This window comes from Fragaria vesca, linkage group LG6, assembly GCF_000184155.1.
Source record: "Fragaria vesca subsp. vesca linkage group LG6, FraVesHawaii_1.0, whole genome shotgun sequence".
In the NCBI taxonomy this organism is placed as follows: domain Eukaryota; kingdom Viridiplantae; phylum Streptophyta; class Magnoliopsida; order Rosales; family Rosaceae; genus Fragaria; species Fragaria vesca.
In genome coordinates this window covers 23,103,196-23,116,118 of record NC_020496.1, presented here as the reverse complement: position 1 = coordinate 23,116,118, position 12,923 = coordinate 23,103,196, and the positions used below count along the sequence as shown (strand labels likewise).

Here is a 12,923-nt window from a genome sequence, read left to right as displayed (position 1 = left end):
AACTAACTAACTAACTACTCTCTCTCTCTCTCTCTCTCTCTCTCTCTCTCTCTCTCTCTCTCTCTCTCTCTCTCTCTCTCTCTCTCTCTCTCTGTGTTCCCAGACCCACAAAACACTCAGACTGAATAACACCTAAAACCCATATTGAACGAGATTGAATACCCTTAGTAGAAGAGATGGCTAAGCCCGATGAGTAGATACCAAGATTAACAAATGATGAACAAGGATTTTTTTTAGCAAGCCGAAAAAATCCCCAAATTTGGTGAGTAATTAATTTTAATATGAACATCGAGGCTTATGTTTCGACTCTGTGCAAAGGTTATTGGTTGTGAATTTCAGGTTTTTTGGCTTGGACTATTTGGGGTTTTGATTTTAGGGTTTACTGTGTGAGTTGTTTAGGGTTTCGATTTTTGGGGGTTTGGAAAGCTTCTGATATGGGGATTTGGAGTTTAGGGTTTGAATAATGAGTTTGGGGTTTTGATTTAGGTCTGGAAGCTTATTATGTGGTTAGGGTTCAAATTTCTCTCTGGTTGAAGTGTTGAATGATTTGATCCACTTGTATATTTGTTTATCATGTTTTTTTCTCTTTATTAAGAATTTAGAACAAACCTTTAAACCATTTATCTTGTGTATCACGTCTATATTTGTAAATAAATACATGTGAATATTTATCTTTATAGTTACTAGCTTTTTACATAACCATTGTTCACAAGAGTACCCTTAGTTCCCAGCTAGAATGATACCTAGCTTACTCTATACTACATATGCAGGGTTTTTAATTGAACGCCCGCTAACAAGCGCGTCACTTCTTGGTGTGAAGATTTTTAAGCCCGAGATGAAGTGCCAACTCAAGTTAGGAGAGCACCTGTGGTGATGGATAAGAGTAAGGGTAAGAGAAAAATGGAGATGGATAGCGGAAGAGCAAACTAGTGATATTGACAGTGAGGATGAGGAGTTTGGAGAATCTGGTGGGAGAGGAGGTAATGACTTTGAAGATGTGTATGAGGCTGATGAGTTTGAAGATGGTTGGTTAACCGAAGTTAGTAAAGATGGTTCATATGAGAAGGGCAATGATGATTAAGATGATGAGAGTAATGATGAAGATTATGACCCTATTGAGAATGATGATGGTGTCATACAGTATGAGATTGATGGTCATTACCTATTTGATTGGTTAACCAAAGTTAATGGCAATGAGAAGGGGCCAGAAGCTACAACAATGCTACTGAGGAAGGAACTAAGGGCGATGAAGATGATGAAGTTATGTTTAGGGCTGTGGATTCTGATGAAGAAGCTAGCAATAGGAGAAGAATACAATTCTGAAGAGGATGAAGTGAAATATCTAGAGTTTAACCCCAAAGTGGACATGGAGAACTCTTGGTTTTTGTAAGGGTATGTTGTTTGCAACCCCTCATATACTTAGAGCAGCTATAACAAAGAGGGCAATCCAGAAGGGTTGGAAACCACTTTACGACAAAAGTGAAGTAGAGTTAGGGTTATATATGAAGCTGAAGAATGAGTTTGAACTCTATGCATCGAGGATGCGACATTCTAACACATTTCAGATCAAAACATATCAAGGAAACCACAACTGTGCAAGAGATAATAATTAACAATATACATATATTCACAAGTATTTATTTACAAATGTACACGTGATACAAAAGGTTGGGGGGGGGTGTTTGTTTGTTCTAAGTGAGTAAAACAAAACATAAAATAAATATATACAAGTGATCATCTTCTACACACATCAACCAACAATTTCATAATCATTCAAACAAGTATCAACATTCCTCAAACACACAACCGATTTCATTGCCAAGTGATACTAAAAACAAATTCGAAATGCAAACCTACGAGGTCATGCATCCCATTAATTCTACTAACTTTATCTCCCAACCACAAAACGTTTAGAAGTAGGATATTTCATGCAAATGTTGCAATCGATACTCAGCGTACCCGTCTATCTAAACATGAATCATTAAGAGCTATAGAATTATGAGTTTGAACATGCCCAAGTTTACCAATCGCTGCTTAATCTGTAAACATGTAACACGTACATAGTCTTGGCCATTATAACACAACCTCCACTATTTAGATTTCCGCCTAAGACTATTAGGTGAATTAGTTCCAAAACCTAGCAACACTAACATGCAGAATTAGAGTTTTAGTTCAAACACAACTATGTATTTAATGAATCAACATGGCAACAAAACAGATCACATGTATCATAGACAAGTCGAAACATGCTTGAATTATTCTAAAATTTCTCAATTTCAGATCCAAAACATCCATCCAATTTTAAAGACGAAATTCATAACTTCAATCCAAAACCAAGACCAAAACAAAGAAAGCAGAAATAGACATTGTTTACACTTTTATTGGTTCTACAAAGGTCTTTCGAGACGGTGGAGTGGAAGCAACGCCTAGAGAACTTCAGAACTTTTTGGAACGTCCTAAAAAGAATTGGCTTCTTGCTTCTTGGCTTGGAGACTCACGGCAAGGGAAGAGAGAAAAGGAGCGTTGTTTACTATTTTTTGTGTGAAAGAATAGATGCCAAAAACGTTGCCCTTTGGTGCCTTTATGTAGAGGTGAATGCGCATCCATGAAGTCCTCCTATCCGTTGATTAAATCTTGATCCAACGGTCTCAATTAATTGCACAAAATCCTGAAGTAAATCTCCAAGGAAATCTCTAGGGTATCTTGCGTAATTGTCACTACAAAAAAGAATTCAGTTAGCCACCCCAAATTGCCACGGCCCAGATTTGCCGTCGCCATTGGTCCAGTTTTTGCGACGGCGCTGCGACGGCAAAGTTTCCGTAGCTAAATTAAAATTATTTTGCGACGGCAACTTTATGCCGTGGCAAAAAAAATTAAGTTTTGCGACGGCAATGTGGAGCCGTGGCTAAAAAAGGTAAATTTGCGACGGGGGGAAAGAGGCCGTGGCAAACTTTAAAATCATCATTTTTAATCTCGGCCGTTGATCTGTATCTTAACCCAACTTTCAATCTAGGCCTAGAGTATAAGATGGAAAAACCCTATCTCTTCCCTTCATTTTGTCGAGAGAGAAGAGAGGTCTGAGACTGAGTTGCAGCTCCGCCCAGCTGCCAGTCCGCCACCATGGAGCGGTCATCGACAGAACGAACGACGACCACCAGCCGAATCCCCTCTCTTCACTCTTCCTCCTCCTACCTTCTATTTCAGCAATTCCAAATCCGACGCGATTTGGCAAATCAGAATCCGGAGGAGGATTTCGAGGTGGAACTTGGCCGGCTTTTGGCCGGCTCTTGGCCCTTTTGCCGGAGGAAATGAGGCAGAGAGTGAAGGAGCACCGCTTTGAATTCTACCGGTTGTTATGGAGAATGGACACCTCTAACCACAGCTCTTTGGTGAATCCTTACCATCGTCTCTATTCAAGTTTTAGATTGATCGAGGTAACCATCTTCATCCTTTCTTGGGTCTCTATGTGATTGAGCAGATGGGTTATCCTCTTGATTGATTGATTGTTTGTTATGATCTTGTTGTGGAAATACGTCCAATTGAAGTTTATCTTCAAAAAATGGAAGTTCTGCTTTTCCAGAATTTCGTCCAGTCTGTTAGCTTCTATGGCTGGAAAGTGCATGTTGGAGGCCTTATATTAGAACGGTTTCTTCATGAAAGTTTCTCGAAACTGAGACTACTATCTTGTGCTAAAACGGTTAGATTGTCCTCAACAGAGGTAATATCGCATACTGTTCAGGGAAAATCCTCTTTTGACATATAGTTCCACTTCTGATTCTAATTCGAGTTCTATGTCTCTTTTCTCTTTAAGTTCATTTTCTCTATGTCATGGGTCATCATTGAGTTTGTTTCTTGGAGACTTCCTCTATCTATGAGTCTGCAATCGCAAGAGTGACAAATGGTAAGTCAAACCGATTTGATTGAAATTCTTTTATTCATTCCCATTGTTTTCGTACTTGTTGAGAGTTTGAATTTCAATACCATCTGCACTCCCATTAATCATATTGCTGTTTCATTTGTGGGGTGTGGTATAGAACCTTATTTGCTTTCTAAGTTCTTTGTTAAAGTTCACGATAGTTGAATCCGACCCTTGTAGACAAATTGGGAAAAATATTGCCTAGTATTGCTTGTTTTTGATCTTAACCTGATCCATTTGACAATAGACTTCCAAGAGATTATGTCAAGTCTGATTTCATGTCATTCAGACATGAAATGAATCATTGGTGACAGTTTTAACCAAGTATATGCTGCTGCAAATTTTCAGAAAAGCTGGCAGTTCAGTCTATTTGCTTTCATCTTTTCCCATACATCATGAACTCCGTTTTATGGTAAACTTAATCATCTCAAGTGTGCATTGGTATCTCACAAACATATGAGTGTAGTCACATTTTATGGTAAACTTAATTATCTCAAGTGTTATATATATATAAATTGTCATTCTTTTCTGTGTTGAAATTTAAAGTTTTATGATTTGCATAAACACCTTGTTTAATGGTATGAACTTTTCGTGACCAGGGATGAAAAGTAGCAACTCCTCTTGGGCATTAAACATGCAATATGCAACTAATCAGCCTGTTATTGTTAGTTTCGTCAAGGAACAAGAAGGTAGTTGCATAACTGTTTTGCACTCTAAATTTTAATGTTGGAAGTTAATGATCCTAAATGTTTACTCTAGATGTTGAACCTACATGTTCTTTTGTTTCCCATATTTATTCATGATGAAATTTTTTTGCTAATACATGGTGTCTTTTTAATTACTCCTTTTTTTTGCCACATATGTGAGCTAGATGTGCATTGGTATCTTTTGGACTGTTTGCTTTCCTATACTCTTCTGTTTTGAGTGATACAGTAGGTAATTGAGACAATTTCAAGGAAATGTAAATTTTGCTAGATTGATCCACTAGGCATTGTTAAATACTATTGTGGCAAATGATAGATATGTAGTAACTGGAAAGGTTTGAAAATATCCGAGATATCTCAGAAAAACAGTATGCCCAATTCCTGCAACAATTACATGACACCGCTTCTTATTGGACAACATTTGCTTTTTATCAAATCAAACATATTCATCTCTCTTTCTTTCTCTTACCTGATTTTTTTGAGTATTCTATAATCTCTTTTCCAACTTTTCTTCTATCACTTAATCAGACTAAGTGATAGGAGCACAAAGTGCTACGATGTTAACGTATTTCCTACCTTATTTAGTTATGTTATTCTCTTAATATTGTCATTTTAAACATGTTTTGTGATTGTAAAGGTAAAAGAGCGGAAAAGTGAAAAAGGAAGCTAAAAACGGCGGATTAAGAAGGATAAGTCGTCTAGGAAATTTTCCTGTTTTGATAAGGATAAACTTTCCTATTTCATTTTGGGAAACTTTCCTATTTTGATTGGGGAAACTTACTAACTTTGAATCTTTCCTATTTTGACTTTCCTGAATTATTTTGAAAACTTTCTTTCCTCTTGAGACAGGGATTCCACATGAAGCAAGGAAACCAAATCCTACATGGATTAGGCCGAAATTCTGTCACATAAAAGGAGGAGAATGGCACCATCTTTTTAGGGTTTCCAGCCGAATTTATGTGGAGATAATGCAGCAAACATCAAGGAAATTAAGGGAAATTCTTACCTTTTATTCTCCATATAAATTCCTAATATTCCTAGAGTTTATATCTGATTTATATTCCTTTTCTAGGGACATTAAATGACACAAATATGGGAAGAATTATCAGCAGCAAATCAGCAATTAACAAGGAGAGATTCAAGCCGAATTCAATTTGGAAAACAAGCAATGTATTCAGCCACAATTCCAGTCGAATTCAAACTCTTAATGTGCAAGATATTCTAGAGAATTCTAAGGAATATTCTCTGAAAATATTGTGCTATTATTTGTGGCCCTTGGATCGGATTTTTAATCAATGGTGTGGAGCAAAACCCTAGGTCGACATGACCACTATAAAAGGAGGTTTTTATATCAGAAAAAAGGGTCGTCGTTCATTCACGTAGAAACCAGAGAAAACCCTAGCAGCAGCCGAGCCTCCTCTTCTCCACCTTTGCTGAGTTCATCCTCCCTTGCCAAGCCTTGAAGGACTTCTCCATGAAGGCAGCAACATTGGTGACTTGAAGCACTGAAGCCGAGCATCCCTTTGGCATCATCAAGCTTTCTTGGAGATTGATCAAAGTGTAAACCTACCTTTACTTTTGTTCAGACTTCTCTAGCAAATTTAATAGCATGTTTCGGATGTTAAGTTTGAGTTTTGGAAGCATGTTTTGTTTGCTTTTGTGTTCTTTGGATTCACAATTTTATAAAGCATGTTAGTATTTCGTTTATGATTTTCCTATGATCTGATCTTGCAACTTTTTTGTTGATTGAAAGTTTGCGGTTTGTTTAAATTACTAAAGCTAGAATGCATGCTAGCTGATTGCCATGATTTGTGCTAAGCTTCTTCAAGTAAGTATAGATCTAAAGTGGTGGAAACTATGTAACAATGGTTGAAAAATGTAAACTACAACAATTGCATGTTACGACTTCTCGGATATGTGTTTGTTGTTCAATCTCATTCTAATAAATCGTAATGATTCCTGTTTAATGTGGACGGGTACTTAGAGTCGACGCTAGGTATCGATCGCAGCCTATGCATGAAATGTTCTAAGTTCTAGACTTCTCTGTGCTTAGACAATTAAAGTAGAATTAATGGGATACAATGACTTCTTCAAGCTTGTATTTCGAGATTGTTTCTTTGAATTAGAATTTGCATGACTTCAGATTATTGGGAATGAAACTTGACATTGATGTGTGGTTAGAATTTGAATCTATCTCTGTTTGAAATGTTGAATGAACCGATCACTTGTATATAATACTTTTATTTTCTGTTTTAGTAGGAACGTAGAACGAAATCCTAAAATCCCCCCTTTTTATCTATTGTACCATTTGTATATTTGTAACTGAATACTTGTAAATACATATAGTTACTGATTCATTAACCATGACTGCAGGAGCGCCCTTTAAGTCGCCGGATTGATCGAACCCTATTTGCCAATACTACATACTAATAACAAAAGGGTTTTTAAATTACGCGCCCGGTTTCGAGCACGTCACTAAGATCTTTTTTATACTCGTTGGTTTTTAGTTTTGTTACCCTGCTAATTGCATCTGTTATGTTTTTTTTCTTCTAGTCTTCAACCCATCTACCAGTGCAGTGGTGGATGGTACACTGACTAGAGAGACAAGGAATCATTAACTCCACCGTTACTGCTCTCATTTTAGTTAAGTGGAAGGTACACTCTTTGTTTTGGTTGGTTTTTCAAGTCAATGTCCTCTTTCATTGACCGAACTAGAGACTAATTATTGTGTTGTTATTAGGTATAGGAATTGAGTGAGGAAGAGAGGAAGTTGTGGAATGACCAGCTGAAGCCATGGAGGCTTACAAGATGGAATTGGACGAATACAACAAGTCTGATTTATTTTAATTCTTAGTGTTGTCATATGATTTGCATGCTACTTTATTTTGATTCTGATTTACCATAATCTACTATTGAAACTTTGGCTCTGGAGGCTTTGACATAGTTGCACTTAGTTGGTTTTGTGCTTGTGTCAAAACTATTTGGTAGAAACACTTGCAAATTACTGTTTAATGTGCTTATATTGATAGTTCTTATGTTGTAATATATTGACATTTGAGGACTCTAATTGAATGGAACAATTCTTTTCAGTATCTTTAAGTTATTTTTTTGTATAGGTTGTCTAAAAAAAAAAAAATTTAGGCAAGCTAATATGCTTGCCAGATTTTTTTTTAATTTCATAAATAGAATTTGCCACGGTAAGTTTGCCGTCGCCAATGGGTAATTTGCGACGGTGGAAGCAGTCGCCATTTGCCGTCGCCAAATAAGCGACGGCTTTTGCAGTCGCTGCCTGCCGTCGCAAAAAGGTGGCGACGGCTCATTGCCGTAGCCAAAAGCAACGGCCACGCCCTCAACGGCGACGGCAAAAATGTCGTCGCGAAGCCGTCGCTGTTGCTCTTTCGCGAGGGCAAAGTGGCTTTTGGCGACGGCTCTTTGCCGTGGCTAACCGAATTCTTTTTTGTAGTGTGTGCTTCTGATGTAGCTTGAATCATGACCGGCAAATAAGGTTTCCTTCTCCGTGTAAATTGCTGATTTTCGGCGGATTTGACCTTCATGCACTCAAACCGCAATATCTTTTCGTGGAAAATATATATGTATGAGCTGTAAAAATATCTAAAAACTAGAGACATGTAGCTTTCTATCCATATCTTGAACGTTTTCTGGTTCATTGTGACCTGTCAGCAATCATCCGTCGAAGTTGAAGTTGACTGAAATTTCTGGGGCAAATTCCGAATTTGATAAGGATACAGCTTCTCGAGACAAATCAGGCCAAGCTTCCTATTTTCAAGAGAAAAACAACTTATTATGATGTCATCCAACCAATAGGAAATAAGGTAAATAGGTATTTGAATTAAAACAATTTACTCTCCTATTTATTCTGGATATTAGTTCCATAAAAACTTCTTAAATTGAGGATGACAACTTGCAGCAAGGAGTCCTTCTTGGACTCTCAAATTCACGGCATTTTCGTCTCCCTCTTTCTCCTCTCTCACGGCAAAAGGACTCCAAGTCCTTGTTAGATTTGTATTTCTTCTTTGACTCAACTACCTGTCACAAGAATAGAAAATTTCGTAAAATGCATAAGGAAAGTCAGAACAGGAAAGTTTCATAAGCAGTAAGTTTCCTAATTCAAAACAGGAAAGTTTCCTAAACGACATATCCCTCGATTTACTCATTTCTGTGCTCCGGTGAGACTCCTTCTTTGGTTAGGACTCATAGTCCAAGTAGGACTCTTCTCTCCATGATGATTTTGAGCCTCTCGGTGAGACTTTTGATGTAACTAGGATTCCTTTTTTGAGTAGGACCATGTTTCCTAGTTAGACCAGGAATCCTACTTTGAATAGAACTCTTCAGATTTTGCCGGTTTTAGCTTCCTTTTCTTCTTTTATGCTCTTCATGCCTTTACAACCACAAAACATGTCAGAAATGATGTTATTACGAGAATATCATAGTTAAATAGGGTTAGAAATACATTATAAACGTAGCACTTTGTGTTCATATCAACGAGTGCGACATAACAGGGACCTCAAAATTCTGGGGCCCTTTGTGCTTTACAACCGCCGCGCTTGCCCTTGTGCCACCACACCCCCTCAGGCGGACCACCGCCTACCAGAGCCTATCATCCACATTGCTCCTCAAAGAGGCCACGACATAAGCTGAGCTCATGCCCAGATCAGACACAACGGTTTCCATCCTGATCAAAAAAGACTGGTTCAATTTGCAACGCCTTGACCTCGTCTCTGTCTGTCCGCCTCCAGATCTATGGTAGCCTACCACTCCGTCGATCAGCCCTGCACGTAGTGGGAGAAATCGTGTCGGCCACAGCAACCCCCATCACCATCACCTCTCCTAACTCACAACAGCCTCCCCAAATAGAACTTAATTAGGGAGCTCGATATCACACCGATCGACAAGAAGCCAACGAAGACCAATCCAACAACGGCGGGAGGGCTCACCGCCGGACGGGAGACTCGTGATCTAGGTTTGGGATGCTCTCCATTCCTATTATGATTAGAGATCTTCCAAGCTATGATTGTAACCATACCGATGATTTAATAACAACATCCTTATTAAATATTGAGGTAAAATTGAATTAAAAATCTATGTTAAGAAACGATCTAAAATTATTAATATATTAAATTATCGAGGTTTTCTTGTATTTTGTATTCTGAGTTGTGCCTTTTTTTTTTCTTTTTTTTTTTGAGGGAAAGGGATGTTATTCCCATGGGCGAATAGCCCATTCATTAATACGTATACAATCTTACAAGATCAAGCTTGAAGGTCACAAGTGACTCATTTATATCCACTGCTCAACTGACTAAGCTAATAGCCAGACTACCATCCAAAAAGATGATAATAAACTACAATCCTACAAAGAAAATAAAGTCCAAAAAGCGGACACTCAAAGAACTAAACAAAATGCATTCAAAAAGGCGAACTTCTAAAACGAATTTATTCGACATAACCCTAATTTTGGCATCCGTCAAGATGAGCTTGGGGCCTAGAGACCTTCATGGTGTACCCCTCCACCTATCAGAACAGTAAACTGTCTTGAACTAGGACTTTGAAATAAGCCCGCTCATAGTAAACCGAACCTGGAAACTCTAGCCCAAAAACAAAACTAAGTAAGAGAGAAGAGGGAAAATGGACCAGGCGCAATAGGACCCAACCCACTCCCACATGCCAACTCTCCCCTCAGCTTGCCTGAACCCTAGAACCAAGTCGGACACTAGATCAGATCACCTGAGACAACCGCCGCCTCCAAATCACTTCGGCAGTCTTCCCCGCACGAACCACATCACACCAAAAACTCGATGAACTGCGACCAACGCCTAGAACTCAGCACCCGATGCCAACCTCGAAAACTCACCAGCCCTCCTCACAACCCTAACAGTCAATCTTAACTAACCTTTTGGCAACCCTGATATTTAGTTCTCAAAAGCACCCTCGCAGACCGAAACTACACCTCCAATCTCCTCCTCGTCAGACCTCCAAGCTTCAATCGTCCATACCCAACCAAATCTCAAGAAGGAGCACCTCGCACATGATCCCAACCACCCGAATAGTGACACCAGAAACGCCTAGACCGGGCAGACCACCAGGAGGCGCCGCCGCTGCTACATGAAACCTAGAACCGTCTTCTTAACTCCTATTATTCTGAGTTGTGCCTATAAACAAAGAAAAATAAAGAAACAGAGATAGTGTAAATTAGTTCAGACACTGATAAAAAAAATAAAAAAATAAGTTCGGACAACATTTTCCTGTTTTTTTATTGAACAAAGTAGTTCAGAGTTCGGACAACATTAGTGACTAGTCCAACAGCAGTCAACAGAATACAGAAATAAATGATATGATATTTTCCCACCCCAAAAAGTGTTATTTCTATATTAAGGTAATTACTGTTATTAACAGTAGCTTAGGGTTATTTTGACAGTAAAAGCACGGGCCTAATAACGAATATAATACAACTTATTGTTGATTTTTTCTAATCACCAAAATGAATTGTTTAATCATATCTCTGACCCTCCCCATCATTTTCCTTCCTTCCCCCAGCCTTTTTTAACTACTCAATTATTTAAATTTAGTTTTAGATTTCTTTTTTAATTAGCTCAGCCGCCCAGAACAGCCACCCAACTTGCTCTCTCTCTCTCTCTCTCTCTCTCTCTCTCTCTCTCTCTCTCTAACAAAATATCTACAAACACAATACCACCACAACATCACTCCATTTAGGCAAAAGAATCTCTCGCAAAAACAACAAACAGTGATTTCTTCCTCATCTTCTTCCTTCTTCTTGTTCATCCTTTCAGCAACAAAAGCAGATTAAATATCCACAGAAAACCAACATGGAGAAGCCATTAATATTTTAGTGTTTCGTCTCTCTCTCTCTCGATCAGTCTCTATCTTTGTTTCTTTCTCTCTGTCTCTGACCGAGTGACACAACCCTAAAACAGTATTTCTCGCTCAAAATTCAAAATCGCCAGGAACCCAGCTAAGCTAAGCAAAGGTAACGACCGTGGATCCATCAACCATGAGCAGCCTGGAAGACTCTCTGAGATCTCTGTCCCTGGACTACCTGAATCTGCTCATCAACGGCCAAGCCTTCAGTGACGTCACCTTCAGCGTGGAGGGTCGTCTGGTCCATGCGCACAGGTGCATCCTGGCTGCGCGGAGCCTCTTCTTCCGCAAGTTCTTCTGCGGGCCGGACCCTCCTTCGGGGCTCGACCCGGTGTCATCCCCGGGGTCGTGCAGGTCGGGTACGTCGTCGTCGACGTCACAGAGAGGAGGGATGAGCAGCTCGCAGGTTATACCGGTGAACTCGGTCGGGTACGAGGTGTTCTTGTTGCTGCTGCAGTTTCTGTACAGCGGGCAGGTCTCCATAGTGCCTCAGAAACACGAGCCCAGGCCTAACTGTGGGGAGAGGGGCTGTTGGCACACGCATTGCACCTCAGCCGTCGATCTCGCCCTTGACACTCTCGCCGCCGCTAGATCTTTTGGTGTTGAACAACTTGCATTGCTTACTCAGGTTTCTCTCTTCTAATTCCCATCATCATCACCACGCACTGTGTTTTTCACTCTTTGCCTTTCTCTTTCTCTTTCTCTCTTGGTTTTTGTGTTAGTGTGTGATGCAGTGCAGTCCAGTGCACTGCAGTCTTATGTTTGGTGGGTTTTAAGAATTACTGCAACTAATCCTAGCTTACTTCAATCCCTTTCTGGGTTTGGTGTGTTTGCTCACTGCCAAAACAAAACTACTTAATTTTTTTCTAATCTCGTTGTTGGTTTTCTCTATTTTCTGAGGGTGAACTAGCTGAAGTACGTTGTGCTTTCATTTCCAATCCCAAATCTCATTTTCCCTCCCAATTTTGATTAATTTTTAATTATCTCAGCCCTCGGTTACCTTTACATATAGGGTGTTCGTTCGTTCTTCTTGTTCTTCATCTTCTGGTTTTCTAGCTAGGTAAAGTTAGTGGAAGGGTGATGATGTTCAAGTAATCGTCGCACAACATTCTTTTTCTTAGATTTCATGTACGACTCAGATGCTCCAAGTTTCCTGAACTGGGTTTCTTTTCTATCTTAGAAATGAGCCTCCATGTCTTTCTAAATTTAGATCTTGATACGATCCGGTCTTGTCTTTCCACAGTAATCAATAGGAGATCTTTCCCAAACATTCACTTCCCCCATTTGGTTGATCTCGTCAGGAATACAAAATTCAAGAAAAGGACCACCTACCCCATAATTTTAGCAAAAACATCCCATCATCACTTTACACAATGCATATGTCTCTCCCTTCTCCCTCTCTCTCTCTC

The 12,923-nt window shown here is 39.3% G+C and overlaps 2 protein-coding genes across 2 annotated transcripts in view; both read left to right on the top strand.

Moving 5' to 3' along the window:
* The first annotated feature begins 3,891 nt into the window (after nt 1–3,891).
* On the top strand, nt 3,892–6,091 carry LOC101297562. Its single transcript, XM_004303563.1, has 3 exons — nt 3,892–3,901; nt 4,516–4,605; nt 5,470–6,091. The coding sequence occupies exons 2-3, from the start codon at nt 4,518–4,520 to the stop codon at nt 5,703–5,705; spliced, it is 324 nt and encodes a 107-aa protein (XP_004303611.1). The 5' UTR covers nt 3,892–3,901; nt 4,516–4,517; the 3' UTR covers nt 5,706–6,091.
* Nucleotides 6,092–11,419: 5,328 nt separating this feature from the next.
* LOC101297271 (regulatory protein NPR5-like) overlaps nt 11,420–12,923 on the top strand; it is a 2,611-nt gene continuing 1,107 nt past the window's right edge. The window contains 1 exon segment of the mRNA XM_004303562.1: nt 11,420–12,142. Coding sequence (XP_004303610.1) covers nt 11,648–12,142 — 495 coding nt within the window. The 5' untranslated portion in view covers nt 11,420–11,647.